The 27,568-nt window shown below is 41.7% G+C and overlaps 1 protein-coding gene across 1 annotated transcript in view; it reads right to left on the reverse strand.

Moving 5' to 3' along the window:
- Nucleotides 1–27,568, reverse strand: part of XYLB (xylulokinase) — a 152,507-nt gene that overhangs the window by 94,869 nt on the left and 30,070 nt on the right. Inside the window, exons 13-15 of the mRNA XM_032778508.2 lie at nucleotides 27,301–27,416; nucleotides 23,946–24,019; nucleotides 484–580 (exon numbers count right to left, since the gene is read on the reverse strand). Of these exons, the coding sequence (XP_032634399.1) occupies nucleotides 484–580; nucleotides 23,946–24,019; nucleotides 27,301–27,416 (287 nt within the window). The remainder of the gene's footprint in view (nucleotides 1–483; nucleotides 581–23,945; nucleotides 24,020–27,300; nucleotides 27,417–27,568) is intronic.

The following is a 27,568-nucleotide window of genomic DNA, read 5'->3' on the forward strand; positions in this document are numbered from 1 at the left end:
CTCTTTAAATCGATTTAAACGGGTAGTGTAGACCAGGCCTAAGTAACTTGCTCAAAGTCACACAGGAATTCTTATGGCAAAACCAGGAACTGACCACATATGTATTAATCTCAAGTCCAGTGTCTTTACAACAAAACCATCCTTCCTCTCATTTAACAAAAATTCTAGTTTAAAAGTTATTAGTGAAGCCTAATACATTGAAATATCCAGGATACCTCAAGAAATAATCTACAGCCTGATTCTGAGAGACTCATCACCCCCAATTAAATCAGCATCTGCTAGACTCAGGCTCCTTTTTGCATAGTCAAGAATGGCATTTAACAAGAGCCTAAGTCAAAACTCACATCAGTTTCAATACCTGTCAGGCAAGATAACAACCTTATCATCTGCATTATAGTCAGAACCACTCTTTTAGTGCTTGGTCTGAGATTCCATTGCCTCTGCTGTTTTTTTGTTTGTTTGTTTGTTTCTAATCACACTTACTGATTTTATATCCCAGCTTTTCAGCATGAATCCTCTTGGCCATGAACTGTCCTTCGATCAATGCTCGTATCTCCACCTCCTTTGGAAAGTATGGAACCTGTATCAGAGGAATACATTAAAATTAACATGCATCTTATGTAGTAAACACAAGGTTGGGGTCTGGTTTTTTTAAAAAACAGATTTATAGTTAATTATCCTTGTCTTCACCCTGATGCCTGCACCCAGAACTCTGCTCCTATTCTTCAATCACATACATAGCACTTCTATAAGCTCATGACAGACAAAATATAGCCCATAACCTTGGCAAATCCTTCAATCCTGAAATCAGTGCATGATGGGGAGTGTTTCTAATGTCAGCTGTAAATTCTTCTACATTTATTCTTCAACACCAGCAGCTGCTTATGAAATTTGCCTCAAGTACGTTATCTTCTCTGGGGTACATTAGAGAAATCAGATGTACTAAGTAATGTCATACACAGAAGAGTTTAAATTTGTCCTTTTGTCTACAAAAAAAGGAAACAAAAACTAATCCTTTTCACTGATTCATTCACTGTGGTAAAGAGAGATTACTCCCTTGTAAAAACCGGATATTTACCTTACAGTAACCATTGTTCTTTGAGATGTTCTGTCAATGTGGATCTCCCTCATAGTGTGTATGTGCCCTCTGCACAGGAGTTTGGCAGTTTTATCAGTTCTGTCCACTATGGATCACATATGCATTTTTCACACCCTTGGACTCTGTCCCCAGAGTATAAAGGATAGATTCTACCGTAAATTCCTTCACCACCCAGAATACAGATTAAGAGTCTGAGTGGCAGGGATGCAGGGAGTTGTGGGGAGAATGGCGAGTCACGGGATCCACATGCAGAAAACATCTCAAAGAATGACAGTTACTATAAGGTAAGTAATTGTGTTTTTTGTCTTTAAGTCTCTGTGTATGAGGATCTCGGTCATGGTGTTTAGCTAACAATTTGGTTCCAAGCGGTGGGAGCTAGGAACTCATCTGAATAAAAATTGCAGAACTGCTTTCCCAACTTGTGCATTAGCTCCTGATGCTGATACCAGAGAGTAATGACTGGTAAATATGTGCACTGAGAACCACGTGACTGCTCTAGAGAGTTCCACAATTAGTTTTCTACTGAAACATGCCACCAACATAGCCTAGGCTCTCATGGAATGAACGGTAACATGAACTAGAAATAGTCATTTTTTTAATATCATGTGATATTCTAATACTGTCCACAAGCCATTTAAACAGGATTTGAGCAGAGATCCGACTGGTCTACCTCTAGATGTACTGCCACATGTGATGAATAGTCTAAGAGATCTTCTGAATGGTCTTATAATACAACAGCCTCCTCTTAACGTCCAATGTACGAAGTTTAGATTCACAGGAAGATGAGTGACATGTTGGAGAAAATACAGGCAAACTGAATATATCAACTAACATGAAAGTCTGAATCCGCTGTTGGAATAAATATAGGGTGAGGGCTCAGTCACTATGTCTGCATGTAAAACCATGAGGAGTGTGGGGGTGACATAAGTGCCTGAATTTCACTTCCTCTATACGCAGAAGAATAACCACCAAAAATACAGCTTTAATAGATAAATGATGAAGGGAACAAGAGGACAGAGGCTCAAATGGAGGTTCCACTAGAAAGGCAAGAATTAGGTTCAAATCCCGTGAAGTTAGTATCTTTCTTACTGGCAGAAACATCTGCAATAGATTCTTAGGGAAGAGATCTGAACAGGGCAGATGACAGGCCCAAAATCACTGCCAAGTAAATTATAATGAAGCTGAAAGATAAACCAGATAGTCCAGAATTACTGGAATGGATGATTGAAGAGTGTCACATTGTCTGGTCCTCATCCCTATGAAAAAACACTTCCACCGAATACGATTTTCTAGTTGAGAGTTTTCTGCTTTCTGAAAGGATTCTCTGCGTCTCTGCTGAACATTTCATACCTGCTGACGTTAACCAGAGACTTTCCATGCCATCAGATGGAGAGATGTTTAATCTCGATAAAGCATGAGTGATGGTCTATACTATTACGTTCACCACTTTTACAAGACTATGATAAATTTTGTACAAAGTATGCCTTGTGAAGTATCATTTGAAAACTCATGATCTGCTGAACATTATTGTCCTGGTACAATATGTGTTATCAGCACTGTATGTGAAGTCAGAAGATTCTATTATGTACAGCCTTGCTGTAACATGCTTAAAGTTTAAGAAAAGAAGGCCTAAACCAGTTTTTCAGAACAAAGAACAGACTAACACCCAGCCAGGTGTTAAAGAGCTATCACTTACTTAAGCAGTCATTCTCCATAATGGGAAGGTGTGAAGAAGAAATCTACATTTCCTCTCAATGACAATTCAACCTTCACCTCCACTCAGCTGGGGATAAAACTCAAGGAGTGGAGAGTGGTATAAGAATGAGACACACTGGCCTCCACTTCATCTCTCTCCTCCTTCATCCCTGCTCATGTCATGAACAACTCTCAAAGAAATGAACTGGGGGGAGGGATCTCAGGCTGAAAAGGAGATCCATCCAGTGAAATTTACTGCAGCGTATGGTGAGGCAACACCTTTTGTTTTTAAGTTCATTTAGCTTGTTAAGTTAGCTTGTGTTTTACCCTTTTATTTTCTTTTGTAACCAATCCTGAATTTTTTGCATCATCACTTGTAATCACTTAAATTCTGTCTGTCTGTAGTTAGTAAACTTATCTTTTGTTTTATCTTAACCGATGTGTTTTGATTACTGTGTGTGGGAAACACCATTTTGGATAACAAGGCTGGTTCATTATCATTTTTCTTTGATGAAATGATGGACTTTCTGCGAGCTTGCATTGTTCTGTAGATAGCTGGACAGTACAAGACTCACATTTGTGGGAGACAAGGCTGGAACTAAGAATGTGCGGGCATTGCCCTGTATGTAACTGAAGAATGACTGGTCAGAACGCTGATGTATTTAGCTGGGAATGAATTTGCATACTGTTTGTGCAGAAACTGAGGTTCTTCTACAAGTGTGTCCTTGTGGGTGCTCCACTTCAGGTGCTGGTGCCGTCGATCAGAGATTTATGGTGGTAGTGTCCACCTGGGTCATGCATGCACAGTAGGTGTCCTGTGGTGCTGTTGGCACCGCATCTAGCACACACACGACCCAAGCCTTCCAGTTCCTTCTCTACCATAGAGTCCTAGCAGCAATCTCCAAAGTGAGAGGAGAAGGATGGATAGTGGAGCACCTGGAGGGACACACATCTCGAAGAGCCTCAGTTACTGCACAAGGTGAGTAACCTTCTCTTTTTCTTCGAGTTCTGTCCCTGTGGATGCTCCACTTCAGGTGACTGTACAGCAATGCTCCTCAGAAGGCAGGAGGGCCTTCAAGTTCATTTGAGTCGTAGAGATAAGAACGGTTAGGCCAACTATGGTGTCAGCTCTGGAGTCTTGAGTGAGTGCACAGTGCTCAGCGAATGTGTGGACAGAGGCCCAAGAGGCTGCCATACAAATCTCTATTATTGGAAAATTGTTGAGGAACGCAATCGAGGTAGAAACAGATCATATAGAATGCACTCTGAGATGCGTAGGAGGATCCGTGTTCCGAATATGACAGCACTGTTGAATGCATATGGAGATCCATTCAGACAATCACTGAGTGGATATTGCGCAGTTTTTTGAATGCATAATAATAGAAACAAAAAGTCTAGGAGATTTTCAGATCAGTTTGGTCCTTTCCAGGTAAAACAATAACGCCTGTCTAATGTCCAATGTATGCAAAATGGCCTCCATTGGAGTGCCATGAGGCCTGGGATAGAATGTGGGAAAATGGACTGGTTGGTTCATATGGAAGGTTGATATTACTTTCTATAGGAATTTTGGGTGCAGACATAGCGTGACCGGTAGCATAAAGAATATTATGTAAGAAGGTTCGGCCATGCGTGCCATGATCTCATTCACCTCTCTGGCAGAAGTAATGGTGACCAGAAAGGACACTTTCATGCATAAATGCAGCAGGGAACAGGTGGCTAAGGGTTCAAATGGTGGTCTGGTGAGGCATTTCAACACCAGATTGAGGTCCCAGGTTCACAAACTTCTGAGTAAATGTTTGGAGACCTGTGAGGAAGTGTTAAGTAATTGGGTGCACAAAGATCAAGTTCCTGTCAATCTCAAGATGGAATGTAGTAATGGCCACAAGATGGACTTATATCGAGCTTGTTGCTAAACCTGATCGTTTCTGCTCCAGTAGATATTCCAGCACTAATGGTAGTGGTGCTGTGGAGGCCATCACGTGTTTTTCTTGACACCAGGAGGAGAATCTCTTCCATTTTTTAAGGTAAGTATTACCTTTTGGTCACTTTTCTGCTGTTTAGTAACACATGTTTAACTTGTTCCAAGCAGACTAGTTCATGGAATCATGTAGAAGCCACGATTGTAGGTGGAGTTTCTCCAGACGCAGGTGAAGAGTGTGACTGTTGTTCTGAGACAGCTAGTCTGGACAATGAGGGAGAGTTCAAGGGGCACATATCTCCATGCACGTCAGGTAAGGGTACCATGCTTGTCTGGGCCACCCCAGGACTATGAGGATAACCTTGGCCTTGGCTGTTTGTATCTTGGGTATCATGTGTGATATCATTGGAACTGGTAGGAAAGCGTACATGAGTTGTGCATCTCGTGATGAGAAAGGCGTCCCTCAGTGACAAGGATCCCACCCTCACTCTTCAGCAGAACACTGCACATTTGATGTTCATTGGGGATGCAAACATGTCGATGAGGGGAATGCCCCACCGCCAGAAAATGGAGAGCAAGACTCTCCCATTCGTTTCCCATTTGTGGTCTCAAGAGAAGTACCCACTTAGCGTGTCCACCATCACATTCTGACAGCCAGCAAGGTAGGAGGTTGAAATGTTTACGTTGTAGTGTATGTACCATTCTGCGGTTTCATGGCTTCGGTGCACATGAGTGAGCTAGAGCACCCCCTTGTCTATTGATGTAAAACATGCAGGCAATGTTGTCAGTCATGATGCGAATAGATTAGTTCTTTATGTGCAGTAGGAAGTGTCTGCAGGCATTGTGGACCATGCATAGTTCTAGTAGACTGATGTGTAACTGAGACTCTGCAAGAGACAGTTTGGCTGAACCATGCGCAGGTGCATATGGGCACCCCTGTGAGGCGTCTGTCATGATTATTATTGATGGGGGTTCCTGTTGGAACGGGATGCCCTTGCATACATTTTCTGGTCTTATCCACCAGTGTAGAGAGTTCAAGACATGAGGTGGTACTGTAAGTCGTTTGTGCAAGCTGTGCTTGCTGGGTATGTATACTCAGCTCAGCCAGCCCTGTAGTTAGTGCATATGTAGTCCTGTGTGTCATACCATGAATGTCGTGGCTGCCATGTGTCCTAGCCGTTACAGGACAGGACGAGCCGGTATTTGGGGGCTTACTCTTAGCTCTGAGATAAGGTTGGTCAGAGTTGTGAATCTGTTCAGGGGCAGGGATGCCTTGGTTTCTATGGCATTGAGATGTGCCCTAATTAAATCCAGTTGTTGGACAGGGATTAGAGTGGATTTTCATTCATTTATCTGTAAAAGCAGCAGAGAATCCTGTGGCACCTTATAGCCTTACAGAGGTTTTGGAGCATGAGCTTTCATGGGTGAATACCCACTTCGTCAGATGCATGTGGTGGAAATTTCCAGGAGCAGGTATATATATGCTAGCAAGCAAGCTAGAGATAACGAGGTTAGTTCAATCAGGGAGGGTGAGGCCCTGTTCTAGCAGTTGAGGTGTGAAAACCAAGAGAGGAGAAACTGGTTCTATAGTTGGCAAGCCATTCACAGTCTTTGTTTAGTCCAGAGCTGATGATTGTCAAATTTGCAGATGACTGAAGCTCAAGCAGTTTCTCATTTGAAGTCTGGTCCTGAGTTTTTTGCTGCAGGATGGCACCTTAAGGTCTGCTATAGTGTGGCCAGGGAGGTTTGAAGTGCTCGCCTACAGGTTATATTGTATATAGTGCATTACCTAATACTATTTCGGTCCTTTAATCCTTTCCGTAGAAAGAACTGTCCGTTTGCCAATAGTACATAACAGAGGGGCATGTAGCTGGCAAATATGATCATAGCAGTAAGACATTGTGTGGGACTGGCAGCGTGAAGACCGGTGATGGGTTGGCTAGATCTGTTGTCCTGTGAGGTGTGTCGCTGGTGTAAGATATGTGGGCGATTGGCATGGATGGTTCTCTGAGCTAAGATTACTGATGGTGCGGGTGCAGTCTGGTGAAAATATGTTCAGATTGGCAGTTGGCTGTGCGAGGATTGCCCTGCCACCCAAAGGCCTGTGAAAAGCGGGATCATTGCCAGAAGGTTTAGATCCTGATGATTGTGCGTTGGAGGTTTAGCAGTAGGACTGGGGAATGGCTTGCCAAATGACAGAACAGTCCTGGACCTGTTTGAAGTCATCCACGAAGAGTTAAGCATTGGCATGATTGCTCTCATACCAGGAGAGAGATTGTGAGCAGGAGAATGTGCCTGTCTCGACAGATGGTGTTCTGTGGGTACGTCTCATCGCACGATATTATCGGAATTAGCTTAACGATATACATAAACAAGATCATAATAAAACGGTTTTAGCGCGTCCACATGGGATTCCGAAATCGAGTTGTTTCGCCTGGCCAAAGAACTACCATCGGATTTCAGGAGCGGTTGCACTGTGGGAGCTGTTTCTCAGCTATCCCTATATTCCCACTCCAGTTGAGACACAGTGGCACTGAATGGCAGAAAAACATTGCCCCGTGGTGCTTGGGTACAGCCACCCTCCCTTTGGAAGGCACGAGACCCCAACCCTTTGGCGCCTTTTCGCGGTAGGTGCATTGAGGCAAAGCCATTAGGCACAGCAATCTTTCCCTTTTCTTTTCAGTGGTGGTGGGGGGAATAAACTGACGGAAGCTTTCACCTGAACCCGCCAGACACTGTGTTTGAACTCAGACATTGGTAGGTAGCCAAGAATGCAAATACATTTTCAAGGATGCTTGTGGACTGTGTGATAGCTGGAGTTCCTCAGTACCCCCTCCATTCTTCAATGCGTCCATTGAGTCTCATGGCTTCCCGTTCACGCTTGCCACGCAGCGCTGTGTATCCGTGGTTTTTTATTCAAACGCTTTGGGCATTTTCGTTTCTGTAACGGGCAGCTGATACCATACGATTTTGTCTCCCATAACAGCGATCAGACCAGTATTCTCGCGTACGGTCTATGCTGGAGGCTCTTTTTGATTTCAGACTGCATCTGCCACCCTGGATTATCAGAGTCCAGCTGGCAAGCAGAAATGTAACTTTCAAAGTTTCGCGGGCTTTTTCTGTTTACTGCCCACTTGCATCGAGTTTCACTAATGTGTTCCAGAGCGGTCAGTGGCTGCACTCTGGGATCCGCCGAGGGCAATAACTGTCGATTTCCGTCCACACGACGTTAATCGAGTTGTATATATCGAATTTTTTAGCGCTACTCCTCATCATGCGGGAGGAGCTTCACGAAATCTGGATTTTAAGGGCCGTTTACACTCGATATTAATGACGACGTCGTGTGAACGGATACAGCGTTAAATCGGGTATATCGGCCATTAAACCGATTAAAGTACCAGTGTTAGACCTGGGCCTGTTTTTCCCAACATTCCTAAGCCTCTGTTGGTGCGGGTGGAGATGTGGGGACTAACCTCAGCATCACCTCTGGCCATGGGTGGGCCTGGACTGGGGCCCTGGTATGTCCGGATTCCCAATGTGCCCATTGCATTGGGAAAGGCATCTGTGTATACAGCTTATGGTGTCCGTTACCATGGTTGGGCCACTGGTTAATAAGGGTATTTAGGACCCATCTGCCTCCAGTTAGTCGTCAGTCTTTTGTGATGAGTGATGCGCGAGAAAGCTGGCATGGTTCCTGCACATTCATCATCATCATCACTGGACAAGTGTACCGCGCCATGAGAGGTATGGGGATCTTTTCTATAACTTCAGGTAGAGCCCTCAGTACCGAGTAGTGGGGACTGCCATGCTGATGACATAGCCAAGTCTCTCTGTTGCAATAATTTCTGTGGCAGTTCTGATGTCAGTGCCGTCAGCGCCGATGGGGGCGCTCTCATTGGTGCTGTCAGATGTGACGTTGATTGAGTCGGCATGGTCAGTGCCAACTTGGTTTTCTCAGCCAGTGCCGACTGCAATGTCAGTGCCGGAGGACGGAGCCATGATGCCTGAGGAGACGCTCGGCACCAGGTCCCTAACCCTAATCCTAAACTGCTGCTACTACTGACAAGTATTTTGTGAATACTCAAGGTATAGCTAAAAAGCCAAATGGAAGGATTCTGAACTGATAGTGACTGAGTGATATCACAAAGTGAAGAAATTTCCTGTGCAATGAATATAACAGCATAAAGAAAGTATGTGTCTTGCAAGTTGAGGGTACTGCACCAGTCCATGGGATCTAGAAGGGGTATGATAGATGCAAGAGTCACCACGGAAAAGCTGGTGCACACTACATAAGTATTTAGAAGTCTCAGTTCTAGTATGGAACACCAATCCTCTTTCTTTTTTGGAATAGGCGGAATAAAATCCTTTTCTGTTGAAAGCTAACAGCATTGGCCCTATTGAGCTCAACTCCAGCAGAGAACACTTCTTGCCACATTTGACTCATATGAGATTGGTCCCTGAATAGGGGACATGGAGCATGGGGTGCCACAGGAAGGTGTGGAATGAAATTGGATGGTATACCCCTCTTGGATGACCTAATGCTGATGTAACTGCAGTTTAGGCTTCCTTGGGTGAAAAAAGGTGGGAACAAAAAGGAGGGAGGAAGGTATAACTCTGCAAATTCTAGTCTGGTATCCTCAACTGAAACATCAAAATTGCTGTTTCTGAAACTAAGAGAGTTGGCTTCCAAATAGTGAGGGTGGGCTCTCTCTCTTTGGAATCTCAGCCTCTCTCTCATCTGATCCTACTGTTTCTGATGATAAAAATTCAAACAAGTGACGGCTCAGATGTCCATCTAGAATAAAACTGAAGATTAGAATGCTTCCTCCTAAAATCTGGGAACTAAGTATAGATTGAGAGTATTTCAAGGAGTGCAATGTTTCATCCATTTTTTTTAATTAAAGAGATCCTTTGCATCAAATGGTAAGCCCTGCACAGTTGTTTAGGCCTCCTCAGGAAGTCCCAAATCAGATATCTATGAACCTCTTCTCCTTGTAAACCCTACAGCCATTGATCTCTCTCATGTCAGCAGAATCCAGGGCTGTTTGTAAAGAGGTCTTAGCAATGAGTTTTCCCTATGAACAAATAGATTCATCTTTCAGATCTGCAAGTACACCTCTACCCCAGGATATAATGCTGTCCGCAGGAGCCAAAAAATCTTACCACGTCATAGGTGAAACCGCATTATATCAAACTTGCTTTGATCGGCCAGAGTGAGCAGCACTCCCCCTCCCCCGCCCCAGCGCTGTTTTACAACGTTATATCTGAATGTGTGTTATATCTCGTCACATTATATCGGGATAGAGGTGTAGTTTATCTAAGAATTTTGTTGCTCTATCCCATTAAATATAATTACACTTCACCAGCATAGCCAGATAATTTGTAATTATAACCTGAAGAGAGACAGAAGAAAAAACATTTTGACCAAAAAGATCAATTTTTGGAGAGTCTCTTTCTCTTAGAAGGGACTGCAATACCTCCCACTTAGATCTTTCATTAACTGCAGTAACCACTAGAGATTAAGCAAATAGAAATATTCAAATCCCTTTGGTGGGACTTGATATTTGCATTCAGTCCTCTGAGGTTGCTATGGTGGATGCTGGAGTAGCCCGTAAATTGAAGGATTCCCTCAATAATTGGAAGAGATATTCTACTTTGTGCATCTGATTGAAGATTATCAAATAGCGTGTATGTTTTCTTCTGAACAAACTCCAAGGGAAATGATCACTGCCATTCTGTCAGGAGTAATGACTTGCAGCTAGCCTAGTTATGTACTAGCTTAACCCCCAGGCAACCTAACGAGCACAGCTGACCTGTAGTAGACTGCCCCACCTGATTGGCTGGAAGAATCAGCAGACCAGCTGTTAAGCCCAGCAGCAGCAGTAGTACAATGGCTGCTCAAAGCATTCATCTGTGGCTGTATTAGCTTCTGCTCCTGCCTTGTACAAGTTCCACTCCTGTCCTATGGCAGACCTATTCCAGCTCTACTCTTGCCTTAGACCCAGCCTTGCTCCTGCCTTCCCTGACTCCAGATAACCCAGCTCCTATTCCTGGCTCTGACTCTGGTCTGAGGCTTGGCTCTGGCATTCAGCCTTTGACTCCAGTTCTGACCTCTGGCTTTGATTCCTGACTTTGGCTCTGGCTTGACTCTGGGATCAAGCATTCGGTCTCTGACTCTGGTTCCGACCCTTGGTTCCAACTCCCAGCTCTCAACTCCTGCTTCAATCGCTATGTCTGACTTCCCACATTCCAGTCCTTAACACATTCTCTTTAACAGCTCCTGATAAGTTTTAAAATCATCTACAATTGTGGGAACACACTTGCTAGGTTAATTAAGTCCTCAAATCATGATTTAAAGACTTCAAGTTACAGAGAATCCACCATCTATATTGCTTTAAACCTGCAAGTGACCTGTGCTCTAAGCTGCAGAGAAAGGTGAAAACGTCCGGCGTCTCTGCCAATCTGACCCAGGGGAAAATTCCTTCCTGACCCCAAATATGGCAATCAGTTAGACCCTAGTATCAGAGGGGTAGCCGTGTTAGTCTGGATCTGTAAAAGCAGCAGAGAATCCTGTGGCACCTTATATGCATCTGACGAAGTGGGTATTCACCCACAAAAGCTCATGCTCCAAAACGTCAGTTAGACCCTAAGCATGTGGGCAAGACCCACTGGCCAGACACCTGGGAAAGAATTCTCTGTAGTAACTCAGAGCCCTCCTCATCTAGTATCCTATCACTGGGCATTGGAGATATTTGCTGCTAGCAGCTGCAGCATAGCTACATCCCATTATAGACATCTCATCATACCATCCCCTCCATAAACTTATAAAGCTTAGTATGGAAGCCAGTTAGGGTTTTTTTGCACCCACTGCTCCCCATGGAAGGCTATTCCAGAACTTCACTCTTCTGATGGTTAGAAAACTTCATCTAATTTCAAGCCTAAACTTATTGCTGGCCAGTTTATATCCATATGTTCTTGTGTCCACACTGGTGGTTAACTTAAATAACTTCTCTCCCTCCCTGGTATTTATCCCTCCGATGTATTTGTAGAGAGCAATCATATTTCCCCTCAGCCTTCTTTTGGTTAGGCTAAACAAGCCAAGCCCTTTGAGTCTCCTCTCATAAAGCAGGTTTTCCATTCCTCAGATCATCTTAGTAGCCCTCCTCTGCACCTGTTCCAATTTGAATTCATCTTAAACATGGGAGACCAGAGCTGCACACAGTATTCCAGATGAGGTCTCACCAGTGCCTTGTATAATGGACACTTCCCTATCTCAACTGGAAATACCTCACCTAAGACTGCATTAGCCTTTTTCACAGAGGCATCACATTGGTGGCTCATAGTAATAATAATATAATCAACCCTGGTCTTTCTCCTCTTCTGTCACTTCTGACTGATAAATCCTGAGCTTAGAGCAAAAATTCTTGTTAATTAGTCCCTACATGCATGACCTTGCACTTTGCACTATTAAATTTCATCCCATTTCCATTACTCCAGTTTTTAAGGTCTTCCAGATTTTGTATGGATATTCCAGTCCTCCTCCATGTGTCATCCACAAATTTTATTAGCACAACTTTTTGTGCCAAGATCAATAATAAAAATGTTAAATAAGATTGGTCCCAAGACCAATCTCTGAGGAATTCCACTAGTAACCTCCCTCCAGCCTGACAGTTCACCTTTCAGTGTGAGCCGTTGTAGTCTCCCCTTTAACCAGTTCCTTATCCACCTTTCAATTCTCATATTAATCCCAATCTTCTCTAATAATTTCCCACGTAGAACTGTATCAAATTACTTACTGAATTACAGATAGATTAGATCTACTGCATTACCTTTGTATAAAAAAAAAAAATCAGTTATCTTCTCAAAGAAGGAGATCAGGTTGATCTGGTACAATCTCCCTTTTGTAACACCATGTTGTATTTTATCCCAATTACCATTTGCCTCTATGTCCTTAACTACTTTCTCTTTCAAAATTTGTTCCATGACCTTGCATTCAACTGAGGTCAAACTAACAGGCCTGTAGTTTCCCGGATCATTTTTTCCCCTTTCTTAAAAACAGGAACTATATTAGCAATTTTCCAGCAGATAATGCTGCGCTTCTGATGAGCAAGACATCTCTAAATCAGTTAGAATCTTATAGTCCATGTGTGACATATTGGGGCACAGTTCAGACCAGTGGGGGCTGTGTCAACCCTGCCCTGTAAACTTAGGTGCATTACAATGCCATGCTGGTAGTGGCTCCCATTTGGGCTGCTCACAAACAGCCTTCCAGCATGCAAGCCACACCCTGAGTGTCTGTGTGTAATTGCAATCTCCCAGTTACACCCTGGCCCCTCACCAGCCTTGGTTATATTGCAGGATGACCACAACACCCCCTCAGTTCCAGCTCTTCCCCCAGAAATATAGGTCCTGTACTGTCCAGCCTTCTCATGGACAGTACAAATATATTAAATCCATTATTCCTTTAAGGAAATAATATGCCAGCTTATTACCTTAATAGTCACAGACACTTCAGTATAAATATACTGGATTAGATAAAAGAGTAAAACAAGTTTATGAACTACAAAGAGATAGATTTTAAGTGAGTATAAATAATGTATTAGCAGGACTATTGTGAGTAAGACATGAGAAGTAATTCTTCCATTCTACTCTGCGCTGATTAGGCCTCAACTGGAGTACTGTGTCTAGTTCTTGATGTTGCATTTCAGGAAAGATGTGGTCAAATTGGAGAAAGTCCAGAGAAGAGCAACAAACATGATTAAAGGTCTAGAAAACATGACCTATGAGGGAAGATTGAAAAAATTGGGTTTGCTTAGTCTGGAGAAGAGAAGACATGATAACAGGACATGATAACAGCTTTCAAGTACATAAAAGGTTGTTACAAGGAGGAGAGAGAAAAATTGTTCTTCTTAACCTCCGAGGATAGGACAAGAAGCAATGGGCTTAAATTGCAGCAAAGGAGGTTTCAGCTGAACATTAGGAAAAACTTCCTGTCAGAGTGGTTCAGTACTGGAATAAATTGCCTAGAGAGGTTGTGAAATCTCCATCACTGGAGATTTTTGAGAGCAGGTTAGACAAACAACTGTCAGAAATGGTCTAGATAATACTTAGTCCTGCCATGAGTGCAGGGGACTGGACTTGATGACCTCCTGAGGTCCCTTCCAGTCCTATGATCTATGAGGCATAAAAGAAATGATTACAAGAAAAATAAAGATAAAACACTAACTAGTACCTACTTAAGAAATGATCTTAGTTGCAAGGAAAACTCTCTCACCACATGCTCCAGCAGATTACTGACCAAACTCATCAGATCAGGACTCCTCTCCCCAAGTCCAACTGCTGCTTTCTTTTGTCTTTTCAGGTGCGAAGAATGCCATGGGCATGGAGAGCGAGGGGTGCCTTGAGGTGTTTCTCTCTCTTTTTTATAGTTTCAGTCTCCCTCTTGAAAAACATTTCTAGTTGAGACCCAGAAGAAAAAGAGCGTATAACCATGTTTACACTACTAAATTATATTGACCTAACTTACATCGACATACAGACATCACAATTATTCAACTGCTTGTGTGTGTGAACTTTTGGCTCCTTGTGTCGGCAGTGTACATCTTCACTAGGAGCACTTGTATTGCCAGTGTGGGGCATTGTGAGACAGCTCCTGAAAGCCAGTAACAGTTAATATAAGCAACACAGTGTCTACGCTGACACTTCGTCGACCTAATTACACCAGCTGTGACTCTATGCCACTCCTGGAGGTGGTGGTACTAAATCAGAGTAGAGAGGCTCTTATGTTGTCAGGAGCCACATTTAAATGAAGACACTTCCACAGCTAGTTCCACAGCTAGTTGCTTACGTCAACCTAACCCTATAGTGTAGAGCAGGCCTCTGTGAAAAGATACTCCCCGCTGCTTTTATTCACCAGTTTGAACTTCCTTTGTTTTCCCTCCCTGCTTGATGACTCTATTTACTGTTTAAATGTAAATTAAGGCAAGCATACATTCCTTCTTTTGTTTAGGACATACCTGACTTCTGCTTGGGCTCGGCTGTGAGGTTTGGAACATGCGTTAATAACATCATACAAGGGAATCTTGTAACTTCATATACAGTGTTGCCACACATATTTTACCAGGACAATACTGACCACCAAATTGATGAGTTTTCAAAGGATACCTTACAAGTGATACTTTCTACAAAGATCATTACAATAGTGTGTACAGTGTGAACACAAGGATGTATTCTGTCACACCATGCCATCAAGTGTATGGACTAGGGGGTCTGGAAGCAAGATTTGGCCATCCTGCTGAGATATCAAATCTGGGGTCACAGGAAGAGATCAGTACACTCCTCAGAAGAGGTGAAGGAAGTCTGGAAATCAGAATTATCCTCATGATATCTTGCCTTCTCTTCTGTACTACCCTCTTGAGTAGAATGAGGGAAAGGGGTAGAAGAGATCTGTTCCCCCAGTTGAAAAAGAATGGATCTGATACAGACAAGATAACTACTCCTGGTGTCGAGCAGATTCCACTGCTCTACAGCCAAAATGCTTCTGAAATAAATGTAGTCAAACTTACTAATTCTGGGTCACTGAGAACGAAAAAGATGCTTAAAATTGTTGATTGACTCTAGCCTAGCTGTTGGGCTCCAGACTACAGCAGTGGAATCTCCTGGCAGGTGATGTTAGGGTTTCCATGTTCCATGACCTTCAAAAGGATCTTGTCCCATTCTTCTTCATGGAAGGTGATCTTGTAGCCTGCAACAACATCGATGGTGTGATGGCAGCCCTCAACATCGTTCACGATCCAGAAGAGTGGAGACTGTTCATTGATTCATCGAAGACGAGTCTTAAAGCTGTTTTGCTGCATAATGGCAATGTTTTGCCATCAATTCCAGTTGGTCATGCAGTCCATATGAAGGAAACCTATGACAACATGAAACAACTTTTGAGGTGCATAAACTATGACCAACATCAGTGGCAGCTTTGTGGCGATTTGAAGGTTGTTGCTCTCTTGCTTGGTCTGCAGACTGGATACACAAAGTACTGCTGTTTTCTCTGCGAATGGGATAGTCGTGCAAGAGATTCCCACTACATCAAGAAAGATTGGCCACTCCGACAGTCATTGGAGCCTGGGAGGAAAAGTGTTCAGCATCCACCACTTGTTGAATCAAGGAAGATTTTGTTACCACCCTTACACATCAAGCTGGGTCTGATGAAGAACTTTGTCATGGCCATTGACAAAACACAAGCAGCTTTCAAGTACCTCCGTGGAAAATTTCCAAGGTTAAGTGAAGCTAAGATAAAGGAAGGTGTCTTTGTTGGTCCTCAGATTCGTGAACTTCTTCAAGATGATGCATTTGACCATGCACTGCGTGGCAAGGAAAAGACGGCATGGAAAGCCTTCCAGTTAGTGGCAATAAATTTTCTCGGAAACAACAAGGCAGACAACTACAGGTTGTTGGTGGAAAACCTCCTCAAGGCATACAAAAGCCTTGGTTGCAACATGTCACTAAAGATACATTTTTTGCACTCTCATCTAGATTTTTTTCCACCGAACTGCGGAGCAGTGAGCGACGAGCACGGCGAGCGATTTCACCAGGACATTGCAACAGTGGAGAAACGCTATCAGGGCAAATGGAGCCCATCAATGCTTGCAGACTATTGCTGGACAGTGACACGAGATGCTCCATTTAATGAATACTCGGCTCATCTTGGCTTGTCTCTTGTAGACACTAAATAGGACTGAACTATGTACATAATAGTTTTTTGCCTTTTGTTTCATAATAAATTTTATGTATATAACCCTTTTGCTGATTTTTAAAGTGTTACATAAACAGGACAGGTGAACTATTATCATGTAAAGCAAACAAACACATGAAAAGACCTAGGTTTACAATTTATGATTAAAACTCTACTATCTACACAATATACATAGACATAAAATGTAAAAAAAAACTTAAATATCTTAGAAACAGTAGCCAATCAGTTGTTTAAATTGCCATATTTGAATTCAGCACATCAAAATACATAATAAATACCACATTTTATCTCTGAAGCAGACGACTTCTCAAAAATTGTAGACCAGTGTTCTCAGGCATTTGGCATTGTCTGCCCTTGAGACCAGATGTATCTCTTTGTGATCCCATGGAACAAATATTTTCTTCAGACAATAACATTTTCAGAGACTATCTGTGTAACTCCTCCCTGTCTTTGCTCAGTTGATCTGCTAGGTTGTTGTCTTCTCCTGCTAAGTGTAATGCTACTGAGTAAATGTTGTGAAGGACACATCGGTCCGATAGTGTTATAGCTTTCTTACACAGCTGGGAGGAACAAGCTCCTCACCATTTGTTCACATAAAACAGACAGCCTCTAAGAATCTTGCTTCTGGGAAGAAGGCTCTTCCAGATTAGGAATCTAAGATTGCCCCAAAGAAAGGGATCTTCTGTGGGGGAAGATAATATGATTTTTTTCCAATATATTCTGAGTCCCAGCTTTTTTAAAAGGCTACACATGTGGTCCATATTTATGGTCAAGAACTCTTGCGATAAAGCCTTTATTAGCGAATTGTCCAAATAGGGATATATGTGAATATCTGCCACCTTAACTGTATTGCTCTGACTGTGCAGTGGAAGAAAAGCCAAATGGAAGAACCTTGTTCTGATAGCAATCTTCCCCAACCATGAAATGGAAATATTTGAGATGCGAAGGTCTGTGATACATATGTATGGAAGTATGCATCTTTGAGACAGAGTTCTGAACCAATCTTGGGTGGGTAAAGAGGGAATTGTGAAAGCATAGGTCATCATATGGAATCTGAACTTCCAGATGGAAGAATTAAATTTTCTGAAGTCAAAGATGAGCTTCGGTCTGCGATCATATTTTGCGATCTGGAAGTACCTTAAATAAAACCCCTCCACCTCTAAAGTCTCTCGGCACCTCCGTGATGGCTCCTGCTTCTAGAAGGGAGAGAACATCTGTTCTTACTAGGTTCTCATGAGAAGAGTCCCTTAATAGGGAGGGAAGGAGTCAAATTGCATCGAATAGCATTTTGGCACTATCTCTGGGATCCATTTTTCATGGAGATGGCACTCTATTGATGGAAATAGTAGGAATATCTAACTCCAGAGGAAGAGTCAGAGGTTGATTGGAAATTGGATTGTAGCTCTCGCTCCCCCTGTCAAACCTGAGATCTAGGACATGATGCAAAAGAGGATGAGGCTGTCTGCCTTCTCTGGGGACAAAGCTTGTGGTTCCTTTCTCCTTTGTTGTTGCTGAGGAACAGGCTGCTGCTGTTGATAATGGTACCTCTGGGTAAAATATAAGAAGAAAAGTGAAGAAGGATACTTCTGTCTGTGGTACAGATTCCAAGGCCAGAAGGGATCACTATGATCATCTAGTCTGACCTCCTGCATAACAGAAGCCATATCTGAAGACAGGAACTCCAAAACTTCTTGTTGGGGGTTGATAGACACCAAGAGATCTGGCCATTGAACTAGGGCATCATGAGATCTTCTACACATGCACTAGTTTCAGGTGATAGACCAGAAGACCTGAACTATGCAGGTCTCCTTATGGTAATGGCAGATGCCACTGCCCCTGGAACAGAGTCTGAAATATCATATGCAACTCTTAATGACTGTTTGGCAACAAAATGTCTCTCTGTAATTAACAGCTTCACTAACTTTCTTCTCTATTGAGGAAGGTTCTTAGCAAAACAGCCATCTTATCCCAATGACAGAACTGATATTGACACATCAGAGTTTGGTAGTTTAAGACTCTGACACAAAAAGTTGATGAGAAGATGATCTTCCTCCCTAAAGTGTCTAATTTTCCACCTTCCATATTAGACAGAGCAGAATGCACCGGGGCCATCTTTTTGCTTGTTGAACAGCTGCAGCCACCACCAGTGAGCGGGGAGCAAGGTGAGTGTGAAATAGCCAAGAACCCGTCATAGAGCAGCTGCTCTTTTCAACATGACCAGACTCACACCTGGATTAAATCAAATTATTTTAGGTGGCTTCAAAAATACTTCCAATACTGGTAGAGTGATCTTTGAATTAAAAGGAGCCCCCAAGTTATAAAAAATTAGATGAGAGATCTCTTTTATAGAGACTAATGGTATATTCAAACTGGAAGCCCTTCTAAAGACTAAGCCATGGAACTATATTATATCTTCAGACAGCAAAGATGCTATGCTATTGCTACATTATCACCTGGAGAGATTTGGTCTTCAGTCTCTAAATCAGTGTTCTGAGACTCTACATTGATTGTTCTTCTGAAAGAATATCTGGGACCACTGCTGGAGATTGCTGTCTATACATGCTGATGTAGACAGATTTGGGGCCACCCACAGGTCTCAGAGGAGATGACTCCCTTTATGAATACATATGTTCAGCTTTCTCATAATACCTAGGAGATGGCCAATAGGACCATCCAGCTCAAGGAGGACACCGCCAGTCTTGGCAGTACTCAGAATCAGCTTCCGTATCATGGAACTCACCTGGATGTGAGTGTGTTCTGTTTGAGTATGAGTCATTGAGAATATATGTTTTGTAAGCAAAACAGAACTAAGTGGAAAGTAACCTGTCTGTCTGATGCCACACTGGCGTGTGCATCGAACCTCAGATCTGAGGTAGCTGGAGACAGTGACACTAGAGGTCTATGCAAACTTAAAAACTAATAAAAGGGAAGAAGATTTTCCCAGCGAGCCTGTAGGAGATGTAGGAGAGGGAAAAGACAGTTCAGGGACGATCTGGATATGCTCCATAACCTCTTGTCTTTTCCCCATAGGAGAAAGCAGAGCAGGTGCCTCTATTGCTTCTCTTTTATCTAGTAATTTGTAGTGTCTTCTGGACCTGAGGCTATTTGAGGATCTGAGCCATGTATTCGGCTATAATTGTTAACGTTGGCACAGGTGGCTCCTCAGCACTGGAGATGATTTTTGGATTGGTAACGCTCATATCACCTGCCTTACGGGATATACTAGGAGCCTCCAATTTAGACTTCGTTTTAGGATTTGAGAATGACATTGGAATTAATCCCAAAGAACCTGAAAGGGATTCCGGATGGTGATTGGACATAAAAATGGAGGCAGCATCATGCAATACCATTCTGCCCCAAACCAGAAGAGTCTGGGTTCTTTTGACAGGGCTGGTTCTGCTAACAGAGGCCAACACTTGTACCATTCTGCTACTCTTGGTGATAACTTAGGATCTCTCAATATCAAGAGTTTTACTCTTTTCCCTGCATTGGAGGATAATTCATTTTGCAGAACTTTAGGCTGCTGATTCTTAGTTCTCAAAGCATGCACACCTAACTTTACTCACAGAACCAAACTGATTAGCACCGGAGGGTCTGGCCACTAGGTCCTCCTGAAACAGAATAACTGGTAGCCAGTTTTGCTGCTCCTTATGGGTTCTTGAAGTAGATGTGCTATATACTTTGCACTAAGAAAGAATGTGTCCTTCTCCTAAGAATGCTAGACACCTCATATGGGTGCTGGAGGCAAGGAAAACAGCAGGAAAAAGGAATTTCACTTAAAACCTGGCAGATTTCCCTTTGGATCCACCACAGAATCCATGAGACTGCACTGAGGCACAGAACCTAAAGGAAGTCTCAACATATTAATAAATAAAATACTTTTATAAATAAAATACTGCACTCTTAACTAACTATGGCACTATTTCATTAAAGAAGTGGATCCAAGTCCGATCTGGAAGGTTCCAATCCATCAGCAACTGCACATGGAAGGAATTGAGGTGGCCAGTGTACCACACCCCCTGTTATAGCCTCACCTTCAGAATATTCAGAAACAGTGGGTGGGGAAGGGCAGAAGACGACACGAGAGCACTCCAACAGGACCTGCTAGACATTCTATTATCAGAGGTGCAATGGCAACATATCCCAAGAACGGCAAGGTGTAAAGGCCACTCAAAGAAATTTTTTTTTCCTCCTTTAGTTATATACAATATGAGAAAGGCAACTAAAATAAGAAAACAGCCAGATACAAACCTGAGGCAAGCTACATTTCACAAATAATTATTTATCAATTGTAGCATTTTCCCATGCAATATAATAACTGCCTATGATTTGGATAACAGTAAGAGAGAACCACTTAATCAGTAAGAGTTTAAGAGATTGGTGAGGTTATAAAGACAGACTGTACCAACTTCTGTTCACTCAACAATGATTAATCACAATTTCCAGTCATATTGTTAGAGTCTCATTAGCATCTTTACTGATAGACCTGATAAGCCAGTTAACATCCATTGCCCAAAAAAATGTATTCTATTTTCATTACAATTTGATTTCTTCCAGTATTTCATTACAGCCCACCACACGGCTCTCAGATCATTTGGCTCTGAGACGAGAGGGCAGGGAAAGTTCTTTACTTTGTCTATTTAGGGGGAGTGGCCAAAAAAAGTAACTTTTTTAAAGGCCAAAATTTCAGTCATCCTTAACAAGCAATTATTTGTGTCCATAGTTGTACCACTAAATTCATAGTTCATGACTCTAGGACTGGAAAGACCTCAAGAGTCCTCAGTCCAGTCCCTGCCCTCATGGCAGACCCAAATACTGTTTAGACCATCCCTGATAGACTTATCTACCTACTCTTAAATATCTCCAAGATGGAGATATTCCACACTCCTAGCGCAATTTAATTCGACAGTTATATCTCCACTCTAACTTCTCCCTTGCTGCGTTAAGCCCACTGCTTCTTGTTCTGTCATTAGAGGCAAGGTGACAAGTTTCCTCCTCTGATGACACCCTTTAGATACCTGAAAACTGCTATCATGTCCCCTCTCAGTCTTCTCTTTTCCAAACTAAATACCCAATTCTTTTCAGCCTCCTTCACAGGTCATGTTCTCAAGCCTATTAATCTCATTCTTGTTGTCTTCTCTGGCCTCTCCAATTTCTCCACATCTTTCTTGAAATGCGGTGCCAGCTAACTACCATTGAGGCCTAACCAGCGCACAGTAGAGTCGGAAGAATGACTTCTCGTGTCTTGTTTACAACACCCTGTTAATGCATCCAGAACGTTTTTCACAGTATACACTGTTAGTTTAGCTTGTGGTCCACTAGACCCTAGATCTCCTTCTGCCGTACTCCTTCCTAGACGGTCTCTTCCCATTCTGTATGGTGTGAAACTGCTTGTCCCTAACCAGTGGAGCACTCATCTTATGATTGTTATTGAACTTCATCCGTGTTACCTCAGACCATTTCTCCAATTTGTCCAGATCATTGTTGATTTGACCTGTCCACACCGCAGTTGCTTCCCTCCCAGTTTGGTATCGTCCCGAACTTAATAAGAGTACTTTCTTTTGCCAATATCTAAGTCGTTGATGAAGATATTTGAACAGAGCTTGGTCCAAACAGACTCTGCGACTCACTTGTTATACCTTTCCAGTAGGATTGGGAGCCATTAATATAACTACCTCTGAGTACGGTTATTCCAGCCCAGTATGCTCACCACCTTATAGTAGCCCATCTAAATTGTATTTTGCCTCTGATTTACCGATAAGGATATCATGTGAGACCGTATCAAATGCCTTACTAAGTCTAGGTATACCACACCACCGCTTCTCCCTTATCCACAAGACTCGTTATCCTATCAAAGAAAGCCTCAGATTGGTTTGACACGATTTGTTCTTTACAAATCCGATGGCTATTCCCTATCACCTACCACCTTCCAAGTGTTTGCAGATGATTTCTTAATTACTTGCTCCATTATCTTCCCTGCACAGAAGTTAAACTAACTGGTCTTAGTTTCTGGTGTGTGTTTTATTTCCTTTTTATAGATGGGCATATATTGCCCTTTTCCAGTCTTCTGGAATCCTCCCGCCTCTCCTCATGACTTTCCAAAGATAATAGCTAGAGGTTCAATACCTCTCTATTAACTCCTTGAGTATTCTAGGATGCATTTCATCAGACCCTGGTGATTTCAGGCATCTAACTTTTCTTAAGGATTTTTTACTTGCTCTCTTTTTTTTTATTTCTAAACCTAACCCTCTCCATAAGCATTCACTTTGTTAGACATTTCTTCAGACTCTCAGTGGAGACCGAATTACAGGACCGTTCATTAAGCATCTTGCCATTTCATTTCCTGTTAATTGCTTTCCATCCGTCCTCACTGAGCGTGGCCGTTCCCTCACCTGTCCCTTGGATCTGTGTCTTGCTTCTAATGTATTGATAATGAAGTCTTCTTTTTCCCTTTCTTCCCATAGTAGTTTGAGCTCATTTGTTGCTTGGTGCCTTTCTTTCTTGCCCTTCTGCATGCTCGTGTTGATTGCCTATATTCATCCTTTGTTAATCTGACCTGTTTCCATTTATATGACCCTTTTTCATTTTTGTAGTCATGGCAAGATCTCGTGGTTACCCAAGTGGTCTTTTGCCACATTTCTATCTTTTCCTACTCTTATAGCTTGCTTTTGGGCCCTTCAAAGTGTCCCTTTGAAAAACTGCCAACTCTCCTCAGTTGTTTTTCCCCTCAGTCTTGATTGCCATGGGACCTTACCTATCAGCTCTCTGAGCTTACCAAAAATGTGTGCACTTCTCCCTGTGTATGCAAATCAGGGACTTTGGCCTGGTCTACACCTAAAATTTAGGTCAACATAGCTATGGCACTTAGGGTTGTGAAAATCTAACCCCCAGTGTAGTCATAGCCAGCTCAACAGCAGATAGCTTCTGTCAGTCTAGCTAACTTTGCTCAGGGATGTGGTGTTCTTATAGTGACCGAAAAACTTGTTCCGTTGCTGTAGGCTGTGTCTGCACTACAAGGTTATGCCGGCATAATTACAGCACCATAGCTGTTCCACAACAGTTCCTGTAGTGTAGATACTGCCCTAGACAAGTGATTTATTTGTGCCCACAGAAAATGGATGCCGGTGTACAAAAATCAAACCTTTAGTCTCAATTGTGGCAACAGTCTATGTTAATCTAGCACTATTTGGTTTGCTAGATTAACACAGCGCACATCAAGTCCCCTAACCCAGGAGCACAATAAATAGGCATTATAATGAGCTAGCTGGGTTCAGAGTAGTACTGTGGATACCTCTAAGCCTGGGACACAGGCCAGAAAATGCCTTCAGAAAATCACTCTGAGGATCACATCAGTATATGAAATCCAGAAGGAATAACCACAGATGCAGAAGAGAGCAAAGTTCTCAGGCCTTGATGGGATGAGCCTCCTTTAAGTCATGAACACAACATGATTTACTACAATGTGTTAAATAGGTTATTACTACCTTGTCGTTGTCTCTGTTGAATCTGTGAATCCCAACAGCTTCAGGAGTTATCTCTATCACATCAAAATAGAAACCTTAAATCAAAGCAAATTAAAGATAGTCATGTTTTCTTCTGGCACAAAAAAGTATTAGTTTCAGCAAATGGATAGAAAAACAACAAGTATATATAATGCCCATAAGAGTACAGAATGGTAACAGAGTGAAGCAAGACAAAGTAATTTGATTTACGACACAATAAATTTAAATTTTATATAGCTATTTCCATACACAAAATAAAATCACAGAATGTTTCCTGACCAATTCCAGTCCACACATTTATTTAATTTATTCTGTTTTCATTGATTTATAAGAATGTGTTTTTTAAAAGCATCTCTGACTCCAGGCACCTTGAATACTTCAATAGAAACACAAACTATATAATAAAAAAAGACAAATCCAGCAACTCAGCCTCACTATATAACAGAAATTACCAACCAAATACATACAAACACAAATAGTGTATGTAGGTTACAGTAAATCTTAGAGGTAGCATCAGTAGATACAGGGCAAGTGGGAAAGGGAGACACAAAAGGAACAAGTGATACGAAGCTAGGAGAAGGGGCACAGGCAAACTGGAAGGCTCTTGGTGTCAGATCTGATGGCTTTATTAGACAGCATTAGAAGTTATATATCAGGGATAAGAGGCAGAGAGGGTTTTCTAGATAACGAGGAGCAATTTGAGAGAAAGGTCTGTTGCTCCTTATCAATGAATGAGATAAGGAAAAGAAGATGAGGATGGGGAAAGAAGAGCTGAGACAGTCCAAGGAGTATCTTAGATGGTCATCTGACTGGAACAAGGCCCTGTCTTATTTATTAGAATGCATACAAACACAGCTTTCATCAACTTCACTAGGAGCTACTCAGTACACTTGTATGTGGGACAGTAAAGTTCAGGAGGGAGAAAAAAATATCCTCAAATATAAATCTTTTACAAAGTATAAATAGACAAACTATTTCAGCTATTATTTTGATTCTCTGCATAATGGAAAATAGTTCTAATTCACTTAAATACAACACTGAGTACTGAAACACTGACTCACACTGGGAAAAGGTCTGATGTCCTGTCTACCCTAGAAAGGGTTTGCCAGTAGAGCTATATCCATATAGCCAAAACAGCACACCCTCCAAACACAGACACAGTTTACACAAGCAAAAGAGTTCTGTTGCCAGTATAACTTATGTGATTTCCCTAAACAAAATAAGCTATACCTGCAAAAAAACTTTTTTTGCCAAAATAAGTGCAAACTGCAATAACCTACACAAGAACTTTGGCCGGCATAGGTACGTTGGTTACAGATATGGTTTTTTTCACACTCCTGGCAAATATTTTAGGTGTAGACTAGGCATTACTATCATGTAACATTGACACTAGTGCTTTGCTCACTTGCTCTGATTTGCTTACAAGGTAACATTTCAATATTAAAAACGTCTGCGACACATGGCTAGAAAGGGTTAAACATCCTGCAAAATAAATAACCCTCAAGAGACATATGGGGAGATAATATCTTTGTGTATGTACATATGTATGAGTAGGGTCGACAATGTAATCAACAGTCCCTGTCTATGCTGTATTCTGATAATTCAGAGATCAAAAGAACATCCTAGCATTTAAATGAATTGTAAACATGGGCTCTCTCTATATTCATCTCTCTTTGAGCTGTACAGTAAATCTGTGAATGGTGGAGGAACAAACAAATTGCCTTATGTTAATTATATAGCTAAGTACTGGTGATGGACCTCCTTCAAAATCATCCTAATTACCTTTTGAACTCCAGCTTGTCAAAAAGGACATGAAATTAGATAAAAGATCCTTTGGTCCTGATTCTGTTATCTCAGATCTGCTTAGGCTTCATCAGGGGAAGTTTGAGTTGCAAGACTGAGATCCCAGTTATGCCAATATGCCCTCACTATGATATTTGGACATTGGACTATAATCTATTAACTATTTCTAAAAGAACTCTTTGCAACTACAAAACGCATCATCTCTGCAATGAATCTTCACCTAAATGAATTGAACTCATATCTGTATGTATATTGATCTTTTAACCATTCTCTCTCTCTCTCTCTTGTTTTTTAATAAAGTTTAGTTTGGTTAATAAGAACTGGCTGTAGTATGTATTTGGATAAGATTGAATATTCAATAACCTGGTAGGTAATGTATCCGATACTTTGGGATTGGTAGAATCTTTTCTTTTATATGATGAAATAAGATTTACAGAAATTTTTATCATCTTTGATGTGGATGCCTAGATGGAGGCCTGAGGCTTGATCACTTTAAGGGAACTGTGTTATTTGGACTTCTGAGTAACCAGTAAGGTAATAGAGAATCTGTTTTATGCTGGTTTGGTAAATCTAAATATGGAATATCCAGTATCTTTATGGGGATTGTCTTCCCCATTCTTTGCAGTTCACCTTAACTGAGTGATTATAGCTGGCCCCCACAAGAACCCCGGTCACAACATCATACCATGGTTATTAGTTATTTCACTGCTCAGACACCCATTGACTTTAATCAACTTTAGATATGACCCTTGGTGAACAGTGAAAATTTTTATGAAAGCTTTTTCATTCCCTAGACATTTTATTGCCCTCCATCTTCCTCGTTATTACAGCTCTAGTACAACATAAAGACACACCCTAGTAGAGATGGTTGAAACGTGGAATTTCTATTTTGTGGGAAATTTCAACATTTCTAAATTTGTTTTCATGCTGAATCTGGATTAAAAGAAATATTTTCAGAATTTCCTGCTAAAGGGAATTCTGAAAGGTTTTCATTTTGGAATTTCAAAATTTAATTTTATTTTAGGGTTTTTTCATCTTTATATTTTCATTATTTTACACCATTTCATGACTACTACTGTCATGACATAATAGTTTATTCTATTTTTTATTTCTTTTAAATTATTATGGGCAACTGCTACTTAGTGCTGATTGAAATCTCTCATCTTTTCTTTATCAAAGTGTCTCCTCTGCTTGTGTGATAATGAAACAGTTTGACACAAAATACAATGTACACAAAGTACACTAAGTGCTTAACTTATTCTCTAGATCAAACTGTGTCCTCTGTGTTTGATAATGAAACAGTACTATCCCATTTTCAGTTGCCAAGACAACTTCCAGAATAAGATGCTGATAGTGGCCACTCAAGACGAAGGCCAAAATGAAAACTGGTCTTCCAACAAAGTAGAATATATCTGGGTACATTTCAGGACTTTTTTGGTCTTTATTATCACCCAAGTTTTCACTTCTACTACCTGTGAAATAATGATCGCATCCAAGCAAACTCTAGAGTTTCCAGCTTTGTTAAGGTTCATACCTAGGTTTCCATCATTTCCAACAACAGTACATTTTAGGGCTTTGGAGAATTCGTCCCAGGAGCCTGAAGCACAGTCATCTCTGATCCTCTCTCTTATTAGAGAGCCATTCTTAAAACTAAAAACAAACAACAATACAAACTATATCTTAAAAAACTGCATTTTCCAGGTCATTTGGGCACACACACCTCAGATTATTAAAGAGGATTTTAACACACTAGAGGATTTATACACACAACTTTCACTAACGATAATGGAACATATATCTAA

This window comes from Chelonoidis abingdonii, chromosome 2 (assembly GCF_003597395.2).
Source record: "Chelonoidis abingdonii isolate Lonesome George chromosome 2, CheloAbing_2.0, whole genome shotgun sequence".
Lineage (NCBI taxonomy): Eukaryota > Metazoa > Chordata > Testudines > Testudinidae > Chelonoidis > Chelonoidis abingdonii.